This window comes from Symphalangus syndactylus, chromosome 14 (genome assembly GCF_028878055.3).
Source record: "Symphalangus syndactylus isolate Jambi chromosome 14, NHGRI_mSymSyn1-v2.1_pri, whole genome shotgun sequence".
Classification (NCBI taxonomy): domain Eukaryota; kingdom Metazoa; phylum Chordata; class Mammalia; order Primates; family Hylobatidae; genus Symphalangus; species Symphalangus syndactylus.
Genome location: NC_072436.2, coordinates 11,211,416 through 11,236,386, shown reverse-complemented (window position 1 = coordinate 11,236,386; position 24,971 = coordinate 11,211,416). Strand labels below are relative to the sequence as shown.

The 24,971-nt window shown below is 48.5% G+C and overlaps 1 protein-coding gene across 6 annotated transcripts; it reads right to left on the bottom strand.

Moving 5' to 3' along the window:
• Nucleotides 1-671: 671 nt before the first annotated feature.
• JPT1 (Jupiter microtubule associated homolog 1) lies at nucleotides 672-24,397 on the bottom strand. Of its 6 annotated transcripts, XM_063617253.1 has the most exons (8): nucleotides 24,049-24,394; nucleotides 17,914-18,056; nucleotides 16,921-17,018; nucleotides 16,009-16,027; nucleotides 11,675-11,757; nucleotides 9,075-9,196; nucleotides 6,751-6,846; nucleotides 672-1,679 (listed from the first exon to the last, which is right to left on the bottom strand). In XM_063617253.1, exons 1-8 carry the CDS (start codon nucleotides 24,102-24,104, stop codon nucleotides 1,637-1,639), a joined length of 660 nt encoding a protein of 219 aa, XP_063473323.1. In that variant the 5' UTR covers nucleotides 24,105-24,394; the 3' UTR covers nucleotides 672-1,636. The 6 variants fall into 6 exon arrangements, 4 of the variants coding, with proteins under 4 accessions (XP_063473323.1, XP_055097168.1, XP_055097167.1 ...); XR_010115532.1 differs by lacking the exon at nucleotides 9,075-9,196 and having other exon boundaries at nucleotides 1,463-1,679; nucleotides 24,049-24,269; XR_010115531.1 differs by lacking the exon at nucleotides 672-1,679 and having other exon boundaries at nucleotides 9,075-9,972; nucleotides 24,049-24,270.
• Nucleotides 24,398-24,971: the final 574 nt, after the last annotated feature.

Sequence of the window (24,971 nt, the reverse complement as noted above, 5' to 3'; positions counted from 1 at the left end):
ACTGAGACAGTCTTAAAAAAAAAAAAAAAAAAAAAAATTGGAGGACACCTAGCTGGTATCCACTGCAGAATTGCTTGCTTGCTTGCTGGTGGGGAGAAAACCCCGCATATTTAAAGTTGGGGAACTTTTTTTGAGACAGGTTCTTGCTGTCACCCAGGCTGGAATGCAGTGGTGCGATCATGGCTCACTGCGGCCTCAATCTCACAGGGTCAAGCAATCCTCCTGTCTCAGCCTCCTGACTACAGGCGTGTGCCATCACACCCGGCTATTTTTGGTAGAGACGAGGTTTCACCAGGTTGCCCAGTCTTGGAGAACACTTTAAAATGTTACTGCCCAGAACAAAGGGGAGGTAGAAGAAGAGTCTAACCTGCTTATCTTTAGAGCCTTCTTCAGAAAGAAACCCACTTCTCTCTGGGTCTTCATCTGTTTTAACTGTTGTTTTTGTTTGTTTTTTAAGGAGGTCTCACTATGTTGCCCAGGATAGCCTCAAACTCCTGGGCTCAAGCATCCTCTTGCCTTGGCTTCCCAAGTAGCTAATTACAAGCACAACTGGCTATTTAACTTCAAATGACTCATCCAATCAGTGGGCAGGATTTATAGTGACAAAGAGAAAAGCATCTAACCAGGGAGAACACTGAAACCATCTCAAAAAGAAGACACAGTACACAATGTTTCAAAATGTGGATATTGTTTACTTGAAGCAACAGTCCAGGATTGTGAAGTACAACACATTTTAAGGATGAGACTTTCCTTTCATGGTCAAGCACCAGCATCATGCACACAGCATTAAGTTATTTAAAACAACACCCCTGTGGGACCCCGTTCCTGGAGGAAGACCCACTTCGGTGTGATTGCCTCCCTTGCTTTACTGCTTTTAGTTCCAGTCAGTTTCATTGTACATCCAAGCCTTCCTCTGCCTGAGAGCAGAGGCTTTGCTCATCAGCCAGCCGGTCTTGTTACTATCTGGCTACTTTTTAAGGTTAAAAAATAAAAGGCAGTTTCTTTGCTTTGCAGGCGGCAAGGCATGAGGCGCAGGCCTCTTCATTGTTCACATGGCAAAGGAGGAGGCTCTGAGCAAAGGCCACTGGCAAGTTAGGGCAACACCAAGAAGGCTCTGCGGAGAGACTCCCTGTGGGTTGGGGCCTGGCAGGAACGCTGCCTGTGGACTGTTTATGGTCTGTCCAGTTGAGGCTTGGTAAACCCAAGTAAAGTGTTAAAAACCTCAGTACAAAAGATCCTCTAACAAACACATCTGGAACCAAATTATTTCTTCTTAAAAACACAGTACTAAGTGTCACAAAGCTTTCCCTCCAATCTACTACTAGAAAACACTCATGCCACAGCCCACAGACCCAAGAGTCAAGGACAGAGAGAAACCTGTTCAGAAAAAAAAAAAAAAAAAAAGACAGCAGTACATAAAGTGCTTCTTTTTAATGAAACAAATCCAAGAGATGTACAGTCAGGCTCAAGTTGTGCAGTTCACAAGCATGGAGGAAACAGACAAAACGACAGTGTTCAGGACAGTCAGAGCTAACCCAAGACGAGGCTGGACTTGCCGCCAGGGGGATTTCTTCTGGATGGCACTGGGGCCGGCGCCACCGGGCTGGGCACAGGTGCGGCAGGCACGGGCTTCTCTTCACTCTGCCTCAGGCTGCCTGGCAAGTCTATGTCCACATTTTCTGTGAAAACACGGAATAGAAATAACATAACGACAGCCATTTCCTGTTAAGATCAAGGGTGTGTTTTTTTTGTTGTTGTTGTTTGATGGTTGGAAACATACCTAAAAGTATAAAGAAAATAACAATCACCCGCCATGCTCCCACTCCACAGAATTAACCATTGTTCATCTTTTCCCATATTTGTTGTTTACGTTCTTTTCTAAATTACACAAATATATGAGGACATGAAGTTTTTTTTTTTTTTTTTTTTTTTTGATGGAGTCTGGCTCTGTTGCCCAGGCTGGAGTGCAATGGCGTGGTCTTGGCTCACTGCAACCTCTACTTCCCAGGTTCAAGCGATTCTCCTGCCTCAGCCTCCCAAGTAGCCGGAATTACAGGTGCCTGCTACCACACTCAGCTAATTTTTGTATTTTTAGTAGAGATGGGGTTTCACCATCCTGGCCAGGCTGGTCTTGAACTCATGACCTCGTGATCCACCTGCCTCAGCCTCCGAAAGTGCTGGGATTACAGGCGTGAGCCACCGCACCCGGCCCGAGGACATGAAGATTTTTTTTTTTTTTTTTTTTTTTGAGATGGAGTCTCGCTCTGTCGCCCAGGCTGGAGTGCAGTGGCGCAATCTCAGCTCACTGCAAGCTCCGCCTCCCGGGTTCATGCCATTCTCCTGCCTCAGCCTCTCTGAGTAGCTGGGACTACAGGCGCCCGCCACCACGCCCGGCTAATTTTTTTTAGTAGAGACGGGGTTTCACCGTGGTCTCCATCTCCTGACCTCGTGATCCGCCCGCCTCGGCCTCCCAAAGTGCTAGAATTACAAGCGTGAGCCACCGCGCCCGGCTGGAAGATTTTTAAATAAGAACAGGGAACACTAGCTCTATGGCCCCTTCCAGTTCTGGGTGGGTCCCGCTCTCACTATTCTCAGAGGTCCCACTGCAAGTCCTGGGCAGCCTTCTAGTCCACTTGTTTTATGTATATTTATTTACATGTAGCCAGATAACATGTAACATGTTTTGGTTACATTTAACATAAATGGTATCAACTTCTTTTTTTCACTTTTGGAAATGTATCCATATTTACAAACAGGGTATTAATTCACCTTGCTTATTAACTGCATTTTTTCAAATCCCTCACTTCACTGTCAAGCTTCATTGCTTTACAGTAATTATCACATGATAGAGGCTATTTATCCAATTTTCTGACAGCAAAAAAACTGGAACTAATCCAACTTTCCAAATGAATTGTCTCTCATTAGGGTTGTTTCTAAACCAAGAAAAAACACTGATTCAAAGTGAAAAGTGAATGCAAAAATTCTGTATTTTCTACGAAAGGAAATTTTTACTAACAGCTTAATAGTTTACATATTTTTAGTTTAGTTTTTTTTTTTTTTTGCGGGGGTGGGGGGGTGGGTGATATTGAGACAGGGTCTCACTCTGTGGCCCAGGCTGGAGTGCAGTGGCTCAATCATAGCCCACTGTAGCCTCAAAACTCCTGGGCTCAAGCAGTCTTCCTATATCAGTCTCCCAAATAGCTGGGACTACAGGTGCGTACCACCACAACTGGCTATTTGTGTATTTTTTTTTATTTTTAAAAGATGGGGTCTCCTTATGTTACCCAGGCTGGATTCCTGGGCTCAAGTGATCCTTCCGTCTCAGCCTCCCTAAGTGCTGGGATTATAGGCATGAGCCACCTTCACCCTTCACACAGCCTAGTTTTCCTTTTTCTTTTTTGAGACAGGGTCTTTAACCTCTCCCTCCCGGGTTCAAGCAATTCTCCTGCCTCAGCCTCCTGAGTAGCTGGAATTACAGGCACGCACCACCATGCCTGATTAATGTTTGTATTTTTAGTAGAGACGGGGTTTCACCATGTTGGCCAGGCTGGTCTCTAACTCCTGACCTCAGGTAATATGCCCGCTTCAGCCTCCCAAAGTGCTGGGATTACAGGCATTAAGCCACTGCACCCGGCCTAGTTTTCCTTTTTTTTCTTTATTTGAGATGGAGTTGGCCGGGCGCGGTGGCTCACGCTTGTAATCCCAGCACTTTGGGAGGCCGAGGCGGGCGGATCACGAGGTCAGGAGATCGAGACCACGGTGAAACCCCGTCTCTACTAAAAATACAAAAAAATTAGCCGGGCGTGGTGGCGGGCGCCTGTAGTCCCAGCTACTCGGAGAGGCTGAGGCAGGAGAATGGCGTGAACCCGGGAGGCGGAGCTTGCAGTGAGCCGAGACTGCGCCACTGTACTCCAGCCTGGGTGACAGAGGGAGACTCCGTATCAAAAAAAAAAGAGAGATGGAGTTTCGCTCTTGTTGTCCAGCCTGGAGTGCAACTGTGCAATTTCAGCTCACTGCAACCTGCGCCTCCCAGGTTCAAGCAATCCTCCTGCCTCAGCCTCCCAAGTAGCTGGGATTATAGGTGCACGCTACAACGCCCGACTAATTTTTTGTATTTTTAGTAGAGACAGGGTTTCACCATGTTGACCGGGCTGGTCTTAAACTCCTGACCTCAGGTGATCCACCTGCCTTGGCCTCCCAAGGAGCTGGGATTACAGGCGTGAGCCTCCATACTGGGCCCTAGTTTTCTTTTTAATAGCAAGTTTATTTCAGTGTTAACCAATCAAATTCAGTTGCATATTCTAAGATATTTGTAAAAATATTTCACAGAAGTCCCTTTGCCTGAAAAGGCAGTAAGGGCAGTTAATAATGCTCCTATATTAATGGATTTTTTTTTTTTTTTGAGACTGCATCTCATTCCATCGCCCAGACTGGAGTATAGCAGCGTGATCCTGGCTCACTGCAACCTCCGCCGCCCAGGCTCAAGCGATTCTCCTGCCTCAGCCTCCCAATAGCTGGGGTTATAGGCGCCCGCCACCACGCCCAGCTAATTTTTTTCTATTTTTGTAGAGATGAGGTTTCACCATGTTGGCCAGGCTGGTCTCAACCTCCTGACCTCAAGTGATCCACCCGCCTCAGCTGCCCAAAGTACTGAGATTACAAGCGTGAGCCACCATGCCTGGCCAAGAAGAGGTCTTTAACACTTACTCTCAATTCACGTACTTATGTCATGATAGGCTAGAAACAAACAAATCTCCCTCTTCTGTGGCTGCAGTATTTCTGACTGGACAGACGTTTATTTATTTATTTTTGATGCTTTGTTAATGTTAACATGCTACTGCTGCTTTTAACATTTCATGAATTTCTGGAACACTCTATAGAAGTAACATATAACATGTTCTATACTATTTAACTACAAGCAAAAATAGAGTATGAAGCTTTTCAGAATGACAGCTGTCACAATTATGAACTAAAACTCAGAGAGGGTCACCCATTAGTTTCCTTGGTTACATCCATTGTAAAAGAAGCAAGATCAAATGCACTGGATCAGATACACAAGTCCTACAATAAGTGTCCCTGAAATAACCTAAATATAATTATAAATATAAAAAACAAAACTCCATATTTAAAATATTCAAGATAAAGAGAATTCGGACTGAGACAACTTGTTAGTTTAAGCAGTTTCATTTCTGCTGGTGGGACATGGCCTCCTGCTATACACACAGGATCCACTGAAGTCTTCATTCTCTGTCTGAATCAAGCAGTTAATGAACATTCTGAAGAAGAAAAAATTATCTTGCAGTCCTGCCATGGTGGTTTATTTTCATAAAATCCTCTTCAGATGAATCAAGCTCAATACTACCAATCTTATATTTGTCTTACATTATTACTAGAACTGTTTTGTTTTTCACAAATACATAACATACTAATAAAGAAGAAAAAAATAAAAAAGCACCTATGGGGCCGGGCGCGGTGGGTCATGCCCATAATCCCAGCACTTTGGGAGGCCGAGGCGGGTGGATCACGAGGTCAGGAGATCGAGACCATCCTGGCTAACACGGTGAAACCCCGTCTCTACTAAAAATACAAAAAATTGGCCGGGCGTGGTGGCGGGTGCCTGTAGTCCCAGCTACGCGGGAGGCTGAGGCAGGAGAATGGCGTGAACCCCGGGGGGCGGAGCCTGCAGTGAGCCGAGATCGCGCCACTGCACTCCAGCCTGGGCGACAGCGAGACTCCGTCTCAAAAAAAAAAAAAAAACCACCTATGGAGTGTAGTAGGCCTCACTTTAAATGTCTGTCCAGGCCAGGTGCAGTGGCTCACGCCTGTAATCCCAGCACTTTGGGAGGCCAAGACAGCTGAATAACCTGAGGTCAGGAGTTTGAGACCAGCTTGGCCAACATGGTGAAACCCCGTCTCTACAAAAGTACAAAAATTAACTGGGCTTGTGTGCGCGCCTGTATTCACAGATACTCAGGAGGCTGAGGCAAGAGAATTGCTTGAACTCAGGAGGTGGAGTTTGAAGTGAGCCAAGATCGTGCCACTGCACTCCAGCCTGGGCGACAGAGTCAGACTCTGTCTCAAAAATAAATAAATGTCTGTCCAGTCAGAAATACTCCAGCCACAGAGGAGGGAGGTTTGTTTGTTTCCAGCCCATAATGGGGTAAGTACAGGAATTGAGAGTAAGTGTTCAGAAACTTTTATTTTTTCAGATGGAGTCTCTCTCTCTCTTGCCAGGCTGGAGTGCAGTGGCGTGATCTCAGCTCACTGCAACCTCCACCTCCCAGGTTCAAGCGATTCTCCTGCTTCAGACTCCCGAGTAGCTGGGATTACAGGCGTGCGCCACCACGCCTGGCTAATTTTTGTATTTTTAGTAGAGACGGGGTTTCACCATGTTGGCCAGGATGGTCTTGATCTCTTGACCTCATGATCCGCACACCTCAGCCTCCCAAAATGCTGGGATTACAGGCATGAGCCACTGCACCCGGCCAAATGTTTAGAAGCTTTTATACCAATTTGACACAGAAAGCTTTTGTCTGCTGAAGATAATTAAAAAAAAAAAAAAAAAAGGGGCTTTAAATGAAATTATTTCTACCAAAATATACATTTTAGACACTCTTGACTTGTCTCTTTTCTTTGGCACATCAATAAGATAACTGAACAAAGACATTGCTATCTGAATAGAAGAAAATGATTCATTGTAAGCATCAAAGAATCAGAACTGGAAGAAATGTAGCCGACCATCTAACTTGCCTGCAGTCAGGGAGACTTCTCTGCCTCAACTTCCTGGACCTTCTCCCTCTTAGATTTCTCAAGATGTAAACTCCGAAGTCATTCCTGTAGCCATTCCTGCGTTTAATTGCCCAAGAGGTAAAATAAATTTCCCGTATATCCAAAGGGAATCTATCTTATTTAAACTGAATTGGGGTTGACCTTTAATCCTCCAGATGTATCTTATTACTGTACCCCAGCCAGGCACAGCAGCTCACACCTGTAATCCCAGAATTTTGGGAGGCCAAGGCAGGAAGATCAACATGAACCCAGGACCAGCCGGGGAAACATGGCAAAACCCTGTCTCTACAAAAACTACAAAAATTGGCCAAGCACGGTGGCTCACGCCTGTAATCCCGAGACTTTGGGAGGCCAAGGCAGGTGGATCATGAGGTAAGGAGTTTGAGACCAGCCTGGGCAAGATGGTGAAACCCTGTCTCTACTGAAAACACAAAAATAAGCCGGACACAGTGGCGGGCACCTGTAATCCCAGCTACTCGGGAGGCTGAGGCAGGAGAATTGCTTGAACCAAGGAGGTGGAGGCTGCAGTGAGCGAAGATCATGCCACTGCATTCCAGTCTGGGCAACAGAGCAAGACTCCATCTCAAAAACAAAACAAACCACCACAAAAATTAGCCAGGCGTGGTGGCATGCAACTGTAGTCCCAACTACTCATGAAGCTGAGGTGAGAGGATGGCTTGAACCCGGAATTCAAGGCTGCAGTGAATGGTGATTGTGCCACTGCACTCGTGGTTCAGGCAACAGTGAGAACCTGTCTCAGTAAAGGGAAAAATATTATTGCGCCCCTCGTCATTTTAAGACAGATGAGCTAAAGTTACAGCAGTCAGCCACACGGAATATATCAGATCAAAAACGTAAAGGAAAAAGGCCAGGCACAGTAGCTTACACCTGTAATCCCAGCACTTTGGGAGGCCAAGGCAGGGGGATCACCTAAGGTCAGGAGTTCGAGACCAGCCTGGCCAACATGGTGAAATACTGTGTCTACTAAAAATACATAGCCAGGCATGGTGGTGCATGCCTGTAGTCCCAGCTACTCGAGAGGCTGAGGCAGGAGAATCACTTGAACCCGGGAGGCGGAGGTTGCAGTGAGTCAAGATTGTGCCACTGCACTCCAGCCTGGCGACAGAGTGAGACTCCGTCTCAGAAAAAAAAAAAAAAAAAGGAAAAAACAACAACAGGTAACCAGGTAACCACTGGGGGGAAAAATAAAGGATTTAGGAATTTGCGACCAGCCTGGCCAACATGGCGAAAACCCCGTGTCTGCTAAAAATAAATTAGTTGTGGCTGGGCACGTTGGCTGACGCCTGTAATCCCAGCACTTTGGGAGGCCAAGGCAGGTGGATCACGAGGTCAGGAGATCGAGACCGTCCTGGCTAACATGGTGAAACCCCGTCTCCACTAAAAATACAAAAAAAATTCTCCCTTCTTTTCTTCCCTCTGTTGCCCAGGCTGGAGTGTACTCGGCTCCCTGCAGACTCCCTGCCTCCGGCTCCGGTGATTCTCCTGCCTCGGCCTGCGGCCTGCCTGGGATTGTGGGCGTGCGCCACCACCCCTCCCTCATTTTTCTCCTTTGGCTGGAGGCGCGGTTTTGCCATGTTGGCCAGGCTGGTTTCCAGCTCCTAACCTCGAGTGGTCTGCCCGCTTTGGCCTTCTGAGGTGCTGGGACTGCAGACGGGGTCTCGCTCACTCAGTGTTTGGTGTTGCCCGGGCTGGAGTGCGGTGGCGTGGTCTTGGCTCGCTGCAGCCTCCGCCTCCCAGCCGCCTGCCTTGGCCTCCCAGGGTGCTGGGATTGCAGCCTCTGCCCGGCCGCCGCCCCATCAGGGAGGTGGGGAGCATCTCTGCCTGGCCGCCCATCGTCTGGGATGTGAGGGGCGCCTCTGCCCGGCCGCCCCGTCTGGGAGGTGAGGAGCGCCTCTGCCCGGCTGCCCCGTCTGGGAGGTGAGGAGCGCCTCTGCCCGGCCGCCCCATCTGGGAGGTGAGTAGTCCCTCTGCCCGGCCGCCCCATCTGGGAAGTGAGGAGCGCCTCTGCCCGGCCGCCCCGTCTGGGAAGAAGTGAGGAGCGTCTCTGCCCGGCCACCCCGTCTGGGATGTGAGGAGCGTCTCTGCCCGGCCACCCTGTCTGGGAGATTAGGAGCGTCTCTGCCCGGCCGCCCCGTCTGGGAGGTGAGTAGTCCCTCTGCCCGGCCGCCCCATCTGGGAAGTGAGGAGCGCCTCTGCCCGGCCACCCCGTCTGGGAGATTAGGAGCGCCTCTGCCCGGCCACCCCGTCTGGGAGATTAGGAGCACCTCTGCCCGGCCGCCCCGTCTGGGAGGTGAGTAGTCCCGCTGCCCCGTCTGGGAAGTGAGGAGCGTCTCTGCCCGGCCGCCCCATCTGGGAGGTGAGTAGTCCCTCTGCTGGGCCGCCCTGTCTGGGAAGAAGTGAGGAGCGCCTCTGCCCGGCCATCCCGTCTGGGATGTGAGGAGCGCCTCTGCCCGGCCGCCCCGTCTGGGAAGTGAGGAGCGTCTCTGTCCGGCCGCCCTGTCTGGGAGATGAGGAGCGCCTCTGCCGGCCATCCCGTCTGGGAGGTGAGGAGCGTCTCTGCCCGGCTGCCCCATCTGGGAGGTGAGTAGTCCCTCTGCCCGGCCGCCCCGTCTGGGAAGTGAGCGCCTCTGCCCGGACGCTGCCCTGTCTGGGAAGTGAGGAGCGCCTCTGCCCGGCCGCCCTGTCCGGGAAGTGAGGAGCGCCTCTGCCTGGCCGCCCCGTCTGGGAAGTGAGGAGCGTCTCTGCCCGGCCACCCCGTCTGGGAGGTGAGGAGCACCTCTGCCCGGCTGCCCCGTCTGGGAGGTGAGTAGTCCCTCTGCCCGGCCGCCCCGTCTGGGAAGTGAGCGCCTCTGCCCGGCCGCTGCCCTGTCTGGGAAGTGAGGAGCACCTCTGCCCGGCCGCCCCGTCTGGGAAGTGAGCGCCTCTGCCCGGCCGCCACCCTGTCTGGGAAGTGAGGAGCGCCTCTGCCTGGCTGCCCCGTCTGGGATGTGGGGAGTGCCTCTGCCCGGCAGCCCCGACTGGGAGGTCTACCACGGAGGCCAGATGCAATGTGGGGGCTGGACGTGGTGGCTCACGCCTGTAGTCCCAGCACTCTGGGAGGCCAAGGCGGGTTGATCACTTGAGGCTGGGAGTTCGACACCAGCCTGGCCAACATGGCGAAACCTATGAAAAATACAACAGACAAACCAACCAACCAACCCAGCGACAACAAAACAGGTCTACTCTGGAGTCGTACTCTAATTTTTTCTTTTTGAGACGCAGTCTTGCTCTGTCGCCCAGGCTGGAGTGCAGTGGCGCAGTCTCGGCTCACTGCAAGCTCCGCCTCCCGGATTCACGCCATTCTCCTGCCTCAGCCTCTCCGAGTAGCTGGGACTACAGGCCCCCGCCACCACGCCCGGCTAATTTTTTGTATTTTTTAGTAGAGACGGTTTCACCGTGGTCTCGATCTCCTGACCTCCTGATCCGCCCGCCTCGGCCTCCCAAAGTGCTGGGATTACAAGCGTGAGCCACCGCGCCCAGCCAATTATACTCTAATTTTTTCTATTTTCCTCCCTTTCTGATCCTTTATCCCACTTTCTTTTTCTTCCTCTTCCTTCTCCTCCTTCTTTATCAAATAGAGGATTGAGTTATTGATCCATACAAAGTCCCTCTCTCATTTATTTTCTTTAATTCCCACCCCCCATTTCTATTCCCTGTCTTCCCATGTGCAACCTTCCTAATATGTTTGATATGCATCTTTTTGTTTGTTTGTATTTTTAGAAAATGTTTATTATTTTGTGTGCAAAAAAAAAATAATAATAAAAAAAAAGAACTGAAAAAAAAAAAATTCTCCGGGCTTGGTGGCGGGCGCCTGTAGTCCCAGCTACTCCAGAGGCTGAGGCAGGAGAATGGCGTGAGCCCAGGAGGCGGAGCTTGCAGTGAGCGGAGATTACGCCACTGCACTCCAGCCTGGGCAACTCCGTCTCAAAAAAAAAAAAAAAAAAAAAAAAATTAGTTGAGCGAGGCTGGGCACAGTGGCTCATGCCTCCCAGCACTTTGGGAGGCCAAGGCGGGTGGATCGCCTGAGGTCAGGAGTTCGAGACCAGCCTGGTGAATATGGTGAAACTCCATCGCTACTAAAAGTAAAAAAAATAGCCGGCTGTGGTGGCGCACACCTGTAGTCCCAGATACTCGGGAGGCTAAGGCTGAAGAATCGCTTGTACCTGGGAGGCGGAGGTTGCCTTGAGCCGAGATCGCACCACTGCACTCCATCCTGGGTGACAGAGTCTTGCTCTGTCTCAAAAAAACAAAACAAACTGTGAAGGGGACTGAACAGGGAACAGAATTATTAATTATGTGGTAGGACTAATGACACATTGTTGACATACTTCTCCAAGTTCCCCTAACCTCTAGTTGTATTAACTGGCCAAAATAATTGAATAAAGATTAGCTGATTCTTGTTAAATAAGGTCTGACAGTGAAAGTATTCAGAATATAGAAAGCAGTGGAACCGGCCGGGTCTGGTGGCTCACGCCTGTAATCCTAGCATTTTGGGAGGCCGAGGCAGGTGGATCACCTGAGGTCAGGAGTTCAAGACCAGTCTGGCCAACATGTTGAAACTCTGTCTCTACTAATAAAAAAAAAAAAAATTAGCTGGGCGTGGTGGCAGGCCTTGTAGTCCCAGCTACTCAGAGAGGCTGAGGCAGGAGAATCGCTTGAACCCAGTAGGTGGAGTTGCAGTGAGCCGTGATCGTGCCACTGCACTCCAGCCTGGACAACAAGAGCTAAACTCCGTCAAGGGGGGAGCGGGAGGGAGGGAAGGGGAGGGGAAGGGAGAGTAGGGAAGAAGGAAGGAAGAAGTGGAATCAAAAAACCTAGATTTTACCTCCAGAAGTCTTTCCAGAATGGTACAAATAGAACACAAACAGTAATTAATACATCTTCGGTCCAATGCAAAAGTAACTGGTCCTGTGATATTATGATATACATACGTATATGAAAATACATACACACACACACACACACACAAAATCTGTTTTTGTCCACAGCTACTGGCTGGTAACTCCCATAGCCATTGCTAGTCTTTTGAATGGGGTGCATTAAGCCTCAGGAACAGCCCTCAGGAAACAGAACCTCTTTGTGACCTCCTGTCCTCCTTTTACCTGCCCAGGGCAGGACCATCTGATGGCAGGTCAAAAGACCCTTAATCCAGAGGGTCCTGCTCCATACCCTGGAGGAGGGAATGCTACACGGAGAGGCCGAGAAGAATCTAACAGACGGGCCTTCTGAGTTTCTTTGTTCAGTCCATTGGTATGAAATCGAACCGTTTTTGTCTAATCATATTTCTGTACAGTTGTCAATCATGCTTACGTAATGAAGCCTCCATAAAAAACCAAAAGGGGCCAGGCGTAGTGGCTCATGCCTGTAATCCCAGCACTTTGGAAAGCCCAAGCAGGTGGATTACTGGAGGTCAGGAGTTCAATATCAGCCTGGCCAACGTGGTGAAACCTCGTCTCTACTAAAAATACAAAATTAGCCAGGTATAGTGGCGTGCACCTGTAATCTCAGCTACTCAGGAGGCTGAGGCAGGAGAATCGCTTGAACCCAGGAGGCAGAGGTTGCAGTGAGCCAAGATCATGCCATTTCACTCCAGCCTGGGCAAAAAGTGTGGAACTTGGCCAGGCATGGTGGCTCATACCCATAATCCTAGCACTTTGGGAGGCCAAGGAGGGTGGATCACCTGAGGTCAGGAGTTCAAGACCAGCCTGGCTGGCCAGGCGCGATGGCTCACGCTTGTAATCCCAGCACTTTGGGAGGCCGAGGCGGGCGGATCACGAGGTCAGGAGATCGAGACCACGGTGAAACCCCGTCTCTACTAAAAAAACAAAAAAAAATTAGCCGGGCGTGGTGGCGGGCGCCTGTAGTCCCAGCTACTTGGAGAGGCTGAGGCAGGAGAATGGCGTGAACCCAGGAGGCGGAGCTTGCAGTGAGCCGAGATCGCGCCACTACACTCCAGCCTGGGCAACAGAGCGAGACTCCGTCTCAAAAAAAAAAAAAAAAAGACCAGCCTGGCCAACATGGCGAAACTCTGTCTCTACTAAAAATAAAAAAATTACCTGGGAGTGGTGGTGCATGCCTGTAATCCCAGCTACTCAGTAGGCTGAGGAAGGAGAATCGCTTGAACCCGGGAGGCAGAGGATGCAGTGAGCTAGGATCGCACCACTGCACTCCAGCCTGGGTGACAGCGAGTGAGACTCCATCTCAGAAAAAAAAAAAAGCGAATCTCCATCTCAAGAAAAAAAAAAACCCAAAAGGGGCTGGGCATGGTGGCTCACTTTGGGAGGCGAAGGTGGGAAGATTGCTTGAGTCCAGGAGGTTGAGGCTACATTGAGCAATGATTGCACCACTGCACTCTAGCCTGGTTGAGAGCAAAACCCAGTCTTAAAACTCAAAACACCCAGAAGGATGGATTCTGAGGACTTCTGGATAACTGAACATGTGGAAGCTGACAGGAAGGTGCAACAACTCATCCATGTGCCAGGAGGGTGGCACACCCCAACTCCAAGGTACAGGAGCTCCTGTACTTGGGACCTTTCCATACCAGGCCCCAAGTATCTCCTCACCGGGCTGTTTATTTGTATCCTTTCAAATATCCTTCGTAACAACCCAGGTGCAGTGGCTCATGCCTGTAATCTCAATACTTTTGGAGGCTGAGGTGGGAGGATCACATGACTGACCTGTGTAACGTAACATAGACCACATCTCTACAAAAAAGAAAAAAATTAGCCAGGCATGGTGGCATACACCTATATCCCAGCTACTCGGGAGGCTGAGGCAGGATGATTGCTTCAGCTCAGGAGTTTGAAGTTGCAGTGAGCTGTGAGGGCGACACTGCACTCCAGTCTGAGCAACAGAGCAAGATTCAGTTTAGAAAAAAATAAAAAAAAATGTATCATATATTCATAATGAACCTGTAAACGTAAGTGTTTCCCTGAGTTCTTTCTGTGAACCTCTCTAGCAAATTAATTAAAACCATAGAAGGGGTCACAGGAACCCCAACTTGAAGCCACTCGGTCAGAAGTTCCAGAGGCCCAGACTTACAACTGGTGGGAAGGGGCAGTCTTGTGGGACTGACCCGCAACCTGTTGAATCTGAGGTTATCTTCAGGTGGAGGGTGTGGAAACTGGATTGGAGGACTCCCAACTGGTGTCCACTGGTGTGTGGGGACAAACCACCCCCCCCATATTTGGTCACATTCTGTGTTGATGATTGTTATTGTGGTGTGAAAAAAAGAGGAAAAACACGTTTGATTGTTTTTCTCCTAAACAGGTCCTGTAAGGAAGAACCCAGGCAATGCTCCCAAAGGCTCAGGAGCTTCTCCTCTAAGCCCACCAAGAAGCACTGTTAGGCCGGGCAGTGGCTCATGCCAGGCCTGGTGCTGCGTGCCTGTAATCCCAGCTATTCAGGAGGCTGAGCCAGGAGAATTGCTTGAACCCGGGAGGCAGAGGTTGAAGTGAGCTGAGATCCTGCCACTGCACTCTAGCCTGGGTGACAGAACCAGATTCCATCTCAAAAAAAAAAAAAAAAAAAAAAAAAACCACACAACCAAAAAAACAAAACCCTGTGTGAGAAGGCAGGAGAAGAATCTGCTTCTTCAACCTTTCCATGTGTCCTTATAAGCACACCACAAAACATAAGGGTAGGAAAAGGCCTTAAGAGGAAGCTGCTGCTTCTGTCTAGACCAGAGGGCCTTGTGACTGCTGCACTTCACTGATTGCTACTGCCTGACACTTATAAACCTTGCATTCACCGGCAATTCTTTAGCACTTGTTACAGAAATGCCAATAAATACTTCCAAGATTTAAGATAATTAAGTCAATGATTACAGCTCATTTCCACCTATAATTGGTAATATGGTTGGTTAGCTGAAAATTTACATCTGCCCCCTAAATCATCATTTACAAAATCACCAAGCAGGTAACCAATGTCTTGCTGAATAAGCACCTCCCTATAAAAACAAATGAGCTTTGTAAAGTAGATGCTGTGAGCTGAGCTTGAAATGGTTATACTAAAAAGCTCTCTCTGGCTAGTAGTGAGTTATCTCGATTGCTCATAGTTACAGATCAACCACCTTGTTTTACTCTTTCCCCTCTCAATACTGCACTCTTGGCTAGTCTGTAATAAATAACTATATAAATACAAAAAGCTCTCAGCTGGGTGCTGTGGCTCTTCCCAGTAATACCAACACTTGGGGAGGCTGAGGTGGGAGGATCACTTAAGCTCAGGAGTTCGAGACCAGCCTGAGCAACATAGTGAGACCTCATCTCTTTTCTTTTTCTTTTTGGGACGGAGTTTCACTCTTGTTGCCCAGGCTGGAGTGCAATGGCACGATCTTGGGTGAGACCTCATCTCTGCTAAAAATAAAAAGAAATTAGCGAGGTGTGGTGTTGTACCCCTGTAGTCCTAGTTACTCAGGAGGCTGAGGTGGGAGGATCACCTAAGCCCAAGGAGGTCAAGGCCACAGTGAGCTGTGATTGCCTACTGCACTCCAGCCTTGGCAACAGAGACACCTGGTCTCAAAAAAAAAAGCTCTCATTAAGTATAACAAATACTGACCTGATTAATATGTATGTGTGTGTGTATAGATATATTTTGGTTTAGTTTATTTTTTTCAGGCAAGGTCTCACTCTGCCACCCAGACTGGAGTATAATGGTGTGATCTCTGCTCACTGCAACCTCCACATCCTGGGCTCAAGCAGTCCTCCCACCTGAGCCTCCCGAGTAGCTGGACTACAGGCATGTGCCACCACGCTAGGCTAATTTTTGTACTTTTTTATAGAGACAGGGTTTCACCATGTTTCCAGGCTGGTCTTGAACTCCTGGGCTCAAGCAATCCGCCTGCCTCAGCCTCCCAAAGTGTTGAGATTAAAGGCGTGAGCCACTATGCCCAGCCAATATATGTAATTTTAAAGGATTCTCTGTTTTTTCCCTTCTATTACCTTTCTAGCATTGATTGCATTACTGGCAGATTAAAAATGTGGCCAAGTTTACTAACTTTCCAGTTTCATTTTTATTCCTCTCCACCCAGAGTATGGCGGCACTTGGGGCATGGCCAGGTTTCACTCCAGTCTCTTTCCCCAAGACACGATTTAAATCAAGATTCAGATCTGTTCTAAAACCATGGACAAAGCCAGAAATTTGGTCTTCAGAAGTACTTACCATGAATATCACCTTCTCCCTAGAAAAGAAAAAAATTCAAAAATTTACTTCCTATTTAAATTTTGGAACACGCAAAACAGTCATAGTTCATAGCAGCTAACATCTACTTGAAACCAAATGTGACATTTCATTGTGATGCAATCAAGCACAGGGTCAGTCTGCTACCTCTATCCAACTTAGGACAATGCTATGCAAAAATTCTGCATGATAAATTGCTCTAGTGCCAGTACCACATCTAAAACAAAAAAACCCCAACATTTCCTCTGAGGACCTAACACCAATTAGCATTTCAGAGATCTTTTATTAGAATGGAAAACTGGTAAATCTATCCTTTCATTTCTCTCTCCTTTCCCCGGTAAGGGGAAACTAGATAATAGTTGTGGAAGGACCCCTATCAGTTCCAAAGCCCTTCTCCAGTTCTCTCCCCACTCAGACAGGTGATGCCTCACTGTGCTCTGAGGGCTTTAGTGCTTAGTCGGGAGGGGTCTTTCCACTTTGCAGCACACACCCTGGGGGGCTTGGTGGCAGTACTCAACTGCAGACACAACTAATGGTAATGCCAGCACTAGTCTCCTGGAGTTCAACGCAAAGCAGTATCTGCAAAAAAACAGCCCCTGAACTCAGAAATGCGTCTATATATGAGACACACAGGAAGTGAGAAAGATCCACAAGTTCCAAAAATCAAAAGGAGAGATAAAACAAATCCTAATGGTAAAAGAGATACAGAAACAGACTGAGACCATGTTAACACACTTCTATGATTTTACTATCAATCTTCCATTATCAATATGGCCCAGTCCCTTTTGTAACTACCTCAATGTAAAATTCCAGTGGGAGAACTGAAACTCTTAGTACAAATTTCAGAATCATATTGACCTCAGAGCCTTTCTGGCCTCACGCTGTCACACTGACCTTCAGATCTAAGAAGTCTCCGGAGCTTGCTTCAGAGGAGTTCCTTCTCTGCAGTCCAGATGACTCCAAGTCTTCCCTGCCACCACTAGACTTGGCACCTAAAAATCAAAATATACTTTCTTCAGAAATACAATAGAAAAAATCTAAAGCAAAACACTTCAGGCTGGGCACGGTGGCTCATGCCTGTAATCCCAGCGCTTTGGGAGGCTGAGGCGGGCAGATCACCTGAGATCAGGAGTTCAAGACCAGCCTGGCCAACATGGTAAAACCCTGTCTCTACTAAAAATATAAAAATTAGCTGGACGTGGTGGTGCATGCTTGTAATCCTAGCTACTCGGGAGGCTGAGGCAGAAGAATCACTTGAACTCGGGAGGTGGAGGTTGCGGTGAGCCAAGATGGCACCACTACACTCTGTACTCCAGCCTGGGCAACAGAATGAGACTCTGTCTCAAAAAACAAAAAACAAAACAAAACAAAAACACTTCAGCAATTGACGTTATGTGTTAGTCTCACATTATGAAATAAGGAAACAGTCTTAAGGAAGTTAAGCTGATCACTTAAACATTAACCCAGTCTGACTTCAGTCCTTACTCTGATCCATCACACAGCCTCTCAGTATTTCCCATTTCTTTCTTCTCGGGCTAAGTCTAAACTGTTGTTTATTACCATTAAGCTAGATTTTGTTATTAGTTCAAAACCAACTGTAGTTGGTTTTTCTTTTGTTTGTTTTTGACACAGTGTTTCACTCTGTCACCTAGGCTGGAGGGCAGTGGCTCAATCACAGCTCACTGCAGCCTCCACCTCCCAGGCTCAGCAATCCTCCCACCTTGGCCTCCAGAGTATCAGGGACTAAATGCACACTGCCACTACCACCAGCTAATTTTTGTTATGTTTTGTTTTTTAGACATGGGGGCACATGCTGGTGCCCAAGCTGCATCTGTGGCTGTTGATGCTGGGCCCATCCCTTTGAACAGTGAGCACAGATAACAGTACCTGCCGACTTGGCCAAAGAAGCTTGATTTTCTTCAGGTGTCCCAAAGATATTAGAGGCCATTTTGTTCTTCCTCACAGGTTGTTCTGTTGGTTCATCAAAACCTAATGAAAAATTGGATCCACCACCTGGAGGCCGCAAAACCCTACAAATAATGGCAAAACATCAACTTCAGATCATACTGAAACATTTCTTGGCATAAATCTTTTCAGACAACTTTCATTTCACTTTCCTCACCCATTCATCTCCCTCACCCCTACAACAGATAGCTGCTAACAGGAAAAAGGAATCAACTCCATCAGCATCTACATTCAATGCTAGATGTTAAGATACTAAATACTGCTTTATAATACTTGTAATAAGGTCATCGATCACACAAGGCAGCTGAAACAGCGTGGAACTCATCATAAATAACAGCCTGGTTGGTGTCCCCTTTTCAGAAATGGCAAAAGATCTAATGGACCTTACTCTACTGGGCTTGGCTGAATATATTTTCAAAGAAGTTTAGAAGCATTTCTTGTTATTATTCATTTAAAAATCATTTCCAGGCACAATGGCACACACCTGTAATCCCAGCACCCTAGGAGGCCAAGGCAGGATCATCACTTGAGCCTAGGAGTTCAAGACCAGCCTGGGCAACATGGCAAGACCCCGTGTCTCTATAAAAAAAAAAATTAAAAATTAGCCAAGCGTAGTGGCGCATGCCTGTGCTCCCAGCTACACTGGACTCTGAGACAGAAGGATCGCTTCGGCCCAGGAAGTCAAGGCTGCACTGAGCTGTGTTCACACCGCTGAACTCCAGCCTGTGTGACAGAGCAAGACTGTCTCAAAATGTAAAAAGTAAATAAATTTTTTTTTTTTGAGATGGAGTCTCTCTCTGTCACCCAGGCTGGAGTGCAGTGGCGCGATCTCAGCTCACTGCAAGCTCCACCTCCCAGGTTCACGCCATTCACCTGCCTCAGCCTCCGGGGTTGCTGGGACTACAGGCGCCCGCCACCTCGCCCAGCTAATTTTTTGTATTTTTAGTAGAGACGGGGTTTCACCGTGTTAGCCAGGATGCTCTTGATCTCCTGACCTCATGATCCACCCACCTCGGCCTCCCAAAGTGCTAGGATTACAGGCATGAGCCACCACGCCCAGCCAAAAAAAAGGAAATTTTAAAAAATCACTTCCTTCTTATTTTCAACTAGATAAATAACTTGGGCATGATCAGTAGCAGGCCCCTATAGTCCCAGCCATTCTGGAAGCTGAGGCAGGAGGATTGCTTGAGCCCAGGAGTTCAAGGCCAGCCTAGGCAACATAGTGAGATCCCCATCTCTAATCACTTACACACTTACACACACACACACACACACTCACTTAAGTCAGCTTGACCAATTTAGAAGCCCAAGAAGAGCTGATAATCGTCTCTTCTATCTCAACCTCACTAAAAAGCCATTTACATACTTGTACCTCACTATTCTCACAATAAACATAAATAACTACCCATGAGGGCAAAGTCAGTATGAGAAATTAAGTATAAGATTCCAGGACATGGTCTATGTCAGTGTTCCTTTGAACATCATCTATAGCTTTCTGTTCAACATGGTAATTTTTTTTTTTTTTGAGACGGAGTCTCGCTCTGTCGCCCAGGCTGGAGTGCAGTGGCGCGATCTCGGCTCACTGCAAGCTCCGCCTCCCAGGTTCACGCCATTCTCCTGCCTCAGCCTCCCGAGTAGCTGGGACTACAGGCACCCGCCAACACGCCCGGCTAATTTTTTGTATTTTTAGTAGAGACGGGGTTTCACCGTGTTAGCCAGGATGGTCTCGATCTCCTGACCTCGTGATCCGCCCGCCTCGGCCTCCCAAAGTGCTGGGATTACAGGCTTGAGCCACCGCACCCGGCCGGTAATATATTTTTTAACATTTCCAAATCTTTCTGCCATAGGTTGACCAATTTGTCTCCTCCTTGGAAAAACTCAATTTAACTCCTCTTACCACCTCTCAAAACAGAAAATGCAGGTAGTTTTATAGAAATACTTTTTCTTTTTTCTTTCTTCTTTTTTTTTTTTTGAGGCACAATCTCACTCTTGTCGCCCAGGCTAGAGTGCAGTGGTGTGATCTCGGCTCACCTGCAACCTCCGCCTCCCAGGTTCAAGCAATTCTCCTGCCTCAGCCCCTGAGTAGCTGGGATTACAGGCGCCCACCACTACAAACAGCTAATTTTTGTACTTTCAGTAGAGACGGGGTTTCACCGTGTTGGCCAGGCTGGTCTTGAACTCCTGACCTCAGGTGATCTGCCCCCCTGGCCTCCCAAAGTGCTGGAATTACAGCATGAGCCACTGCACCTGGCCTAATTGTTGTATTTTTAGTAAAGACAGGGTTTCACCATGTTGGTCAGGCTGGTCTTGAACTCCTGACCTCAGGTAATCCGCCTGCCTCGGCCTCCCAAAGTGCTGGGATTATAGGCATGAGCTACCGAGCCTGGCCAACTTTTTTTTTTTTTTTTAAATTTCTTTTTTTTGTTTTCCTACTGCCTGTGTAATTGCAGAATATGGAAAGACTTTCTAACTACTGATTCAATTCCTTAACTGGTGATACGAGTGGTCTGGTTTTGTTTCTTCATAAGGCAGTTTAAATAAGCAACATTTTTCTTTCTGTTTTTTTTTTTTTTTGAGACGGAGTCCTGCTCTGTTGCCCAGGCTGGACTGCAATGGTGCGATCTTGGCTCACTGCAAGCTCTGCCTCCCAGGTTTACACCTTTCTCATGCCTCAGCCTCTCCAGTAGCTGGGACTACAGGCGCCCGCCAACACGCCAGGCTAACTTTTTTATTTTTAGTAGAGACGGGGTTTCACCGTGTTAGCCAGGATGGTCTCGATCTCCTGACCTCATGATCTGCCCGCCTCAACCTCCCAAAGTGCTGGGATTACAGGCGTGAGCCACCGCGCCCGGCCAAGAAACATTTTTCCAAGAATATTTAGCACTTCTAGCTGGGTGTGGTGATGCGAACCTGTAATCCCAGCTACTCGGGAGGCTGAGGTAGGAGAATCGCTTGAACCCTGTAGGAGGCGGAGGCTACAGTAAGCTAAGATCGCGCCACTGCACTCCAGCCTGGGCAAAAGAGTGAGTCTCCGTCTCAAAATAATAATGATAATAATAATAATAATAAAATTAAGGTCAGGAGCAGTGGCTCATGCCTGTAATCCTAGCACTTTGAGAGGCCGAGACAGGTGGATCATGAGGTCAAGAGATCAAGACCATCCCGGCCAACATAGTGAAACTGTCTGTACTACAAATATACAAAAATTAGCTGGGCATGGTGGCGCGTGCCTGTAGTCCTGGCTACTCAGGAGGCTGAGGCAGAGGCAGAAGAATTGCTTGAACCTGGGAGGCAGAGGTTGCAGTGAGTCAGAGATCACGCCACTGCACTCCAGCCTGGCAACAGAGTGAGACTCTGTCTCAAAAAAATAAATTAATTAAAAAAAATAAGGCAGGGCGCACTGGCTCACACCTGTAATCCCAGCACTTTGGGAGGCCAAGGCGGGCGGATCATCTGAGGTCAGGAGTTCGAGACCAGCTGGACCAACATAGAGAAACCCCGTCTCTACTAAAAATATAAAATTAGCCAGGCGTGGTGGCACATGCCTGTAATCTCAGCTAGTTGGGAGGCTGAGGCAGGAGAATCGCTTGAACCTGAAGGCAGAGATTGTGGTGAGCGGAGACTGTGCCATTGCACTCCAGCCCGGGCAAAAAGAGCAAAACTCCATCTCAAAAAAAAAAAAAAAAAATGAAGAAAAAGACACTAGTACCCAAACACCAGCTTAAGAGCAAGTCAAAACTCTAACCAGTCCAACTTTTTAAAGGTCTCTGTTCCTCCTGCAATAGCAGGTAGTAACCAACTTGGATGACGTCAGTGTTGTAGAGACCATTTGTAATAGTGAGATATCCCCAAACAAAGGATGTAGATCATAAGGCAGAAAGTATCTCAATGTTTTAGGATCCTACTATTCTTTCAGAATCATACACGACAACTAAATCAGGATTATATATTTAAGACTGAACAAAAATGTGTCCATGTACTGTAGATAGCAATTTTTAAAAAATTACTCCTTTTCTTTCTTCTCTCTTTAAATCCCGAAGTTTCTGTATATCTTTGCAGATCATTCCCTACCAGACTAAATTTATAAGAGTTTATGGGGCCAGGAGAACATTACTGGACAAAATTAAGTTTATGAGAATTAGGTGAGAATATAGAAAAAGGGAAGGTAGAGAGACAATAAAATGACAATGCTACTACAGTCCTAGAGCATAATATTGGAGGGAAATTGATGATGAAAGGTGAATTAAACATTCATTTCACAGAATCAAAACTCATTTGTCTCACATTTCAAATGTACATATGAAAAAAGTGTGAGGATTCATTTGACCTGATTACTGAAATTCTTTACAAAACACTAATATCAACTCAACCCCAAAGAATAAAACCCCAGATTACACATTATCATTCCAACGACTGAAGTCTAACCGGCAGAAAGTTGGCCTCATATCACAAAATGAAAAACCAAGGCTCAATCTGTTCCTGTCCTCTGAAAAAATCATCTCATTGGAAAGAACACAGAAAGGGAGCGACCAGTTTCCTAGGTCTGTGCTACTCAAGTACCCCATATTCCCAGTAATCACAAATTTATTTTGTTGAATCTTACCCTAGTCTTTTTGACCTTGTAAACCTGAAAGAATTGAGTTGTAAAGGAATGTCATTTCCCATGCTTTCCTCCTAAGGCTCAATTGCTGAGTGAGGCGTGCTTTTTGTTCCCAAGTTCTCTAACCCCAGTGAGATATTGCTATTTCACGTGTCTTCTTAGCCCCACAAAATGGCTCCCTTTGTGCCACTTGGCCAGGACCCCGAGGCTAGCCACACATGAATACAGGTCATAATCGATGTAAAATACATGCTCAAAAAAGTGATTTAAGCTTCTTGCAAGCCTTGATTAGGATCCCAGACATAACTGTAACCCACCTTAAAGAACAGTGTGCAATTAGCTGAGACAATGTGGACACCTTCCACAGAATCAAACCCTTCCACCAAGTTAAGCAAGGACTTGGAAAAGGGTTCCTGTCCAAACACTGTACCCAGTGCCCCAAGCCCAAAAAGCAGTGGGAAGAAGGGCAAGAAAAATCCCCCGCTTCCCAGGTAGAGCTACCATGTTAGAGACAATGGATGTCTCCGGCCCCGCCCAAGAACAAGAAACCTCCTCCTGCAAGGGAACCAGGGCCAGGGATGAACTCACTCGGCAAACGTCAAAGAAGGAAGCGAAGGTAGGATGCAAAGGCCATGGTCCGAAGGTTTAAGCGCTGAAAACCCACTCGGGTTCGCTCGTTCCCCGCCCCCCACCTTAGAAATGAGCGCAGGGATGGGGAGAAGGGGTCTTTCCTTTGTTAGGAAGGGGAGACACTTGGAAGAGGGGAGGCACTTCGAAGAGGGGAAGAACGGTTGGGTCCTGAACGGGAGGTGAAGGGTCGCCGATGACCAGCCCCGCCCGACCACAAATGCACCTGCCAGGTAGGTCCGAATAAGGAGTGGGGGCACGGCGAGGGTAAGGAGCCCGCCGGACCTGATCGATCCGGTCTCCGGATCCAATGGCTGCGCGCGAGAGCGAGACCAACCGCACGCCACGGGCCAGAGGCAGGAGCGCGTGGCCCAGCAATGGGACAATAAGACCTGACCACGCATGGGGCCCTAAAGGCTCCCCGGGCACCTGGGGGGCCAAGCCCACCACCCTAGGGATGGACCAGCCCGGATGCACACAGGAGAAAGCGAAGCCCTCCCCGAAGGTTCCAATTAACGAAAACCGGCCGTGCTCCGAGGGGCGACCAGCCCCGGCCTCCTCAGCCCCTGACTCCGTGGAAGGAATGAATGGAGAGCAGCAGGGACCCGGGTGGGGCCGGCGCGCAGGTCTCGCCAGGCGGCACAAAGGCGGCGCCGACGGCAGAACCCTGCCACCTGGCCCGGCGCGAGCACAGCGCATGGGGCTCGTTACCCGCAACGACCGGCGCGAGGCCCCGCCGGCAGCGGCCCTCCCGGCCCCTCAGCCCCGCCGGCAGCGGCCCTCCCGGCCCCTCAGCCCCGCGCGGTTAGGGCGCGACACGGTCGCCTCACCGGGAGCTATTCCTGCTGTTGGGGTCGACTCCTTTGAAGGTGGTGGTTGTGGTCATGGCGCCGAGGAGCGAGGTAGGCTGGCGCGGGAGGAGAAAGCTCAAAGGGTCGGACCCGAGGAGCGCAGGGAAACTCCACACCCAACAGCCGTCCACCGCTGCAGGAGCCGCCGCAGCCGAGTGTCCGGCCGATCGACGCCTTTATAGGGTTTTCAACCCCCGCCCCCTAGCCCGTCGACATTGGGCGATTCAAATGAATCCTTTCATTCCTATTGGCTCTCTGGAGTGCCAAGCACCATGCGGCACTACGATGGGCTGTGGCGGCCACGGCTCAGCCTAAGCCCGCCCCCTTCCTGGTCTGGGAAGGCCTTGGGACTCTCTCCCCTCCCCCACCCCCAAAAGCTCGGCGATGATTGGACGGAAGGCGAATCTACCTCGCGCTGGGTGCAAGTTGGGCTGGCTGTCACTTTAAAACGTTACCTGACAGAGGGGGAAGCTCTTTCTTGGGAAGTTACAACCTCGGCAAGCAGAAGGGAGATTTGTCACTGTTACTGTTCTCTCATTTGCTTTACTGATGGTGGGATAGTAAGGGCATCCTCCTTAAAGGATGAAAAGTACTGCAACAAGTTGACATTTATTTATTGAATACCTACTGTGTGTCCCATTTAGAAACCTAATAGTGTCAAAGCAGCAGCACTATGAGTCAGCAACAGAGAGCGCACCAAGATGATCCCTTTTAAAAGGACTGGAAATTCTTTACATTTTAATGTTACTGTTTAGTTGTAATGGGTGGTGCATGTACTGGACCAAAATTACAGTCGCTCCTATTTGGGGGCCTATTCTAAGGCTGGTTAATGCCTGGCACCAGGAATGGACTCATTCCCTGCTACCAAGACTATGGGAGCAGCTCAGGCCTCTGCAGCTGTT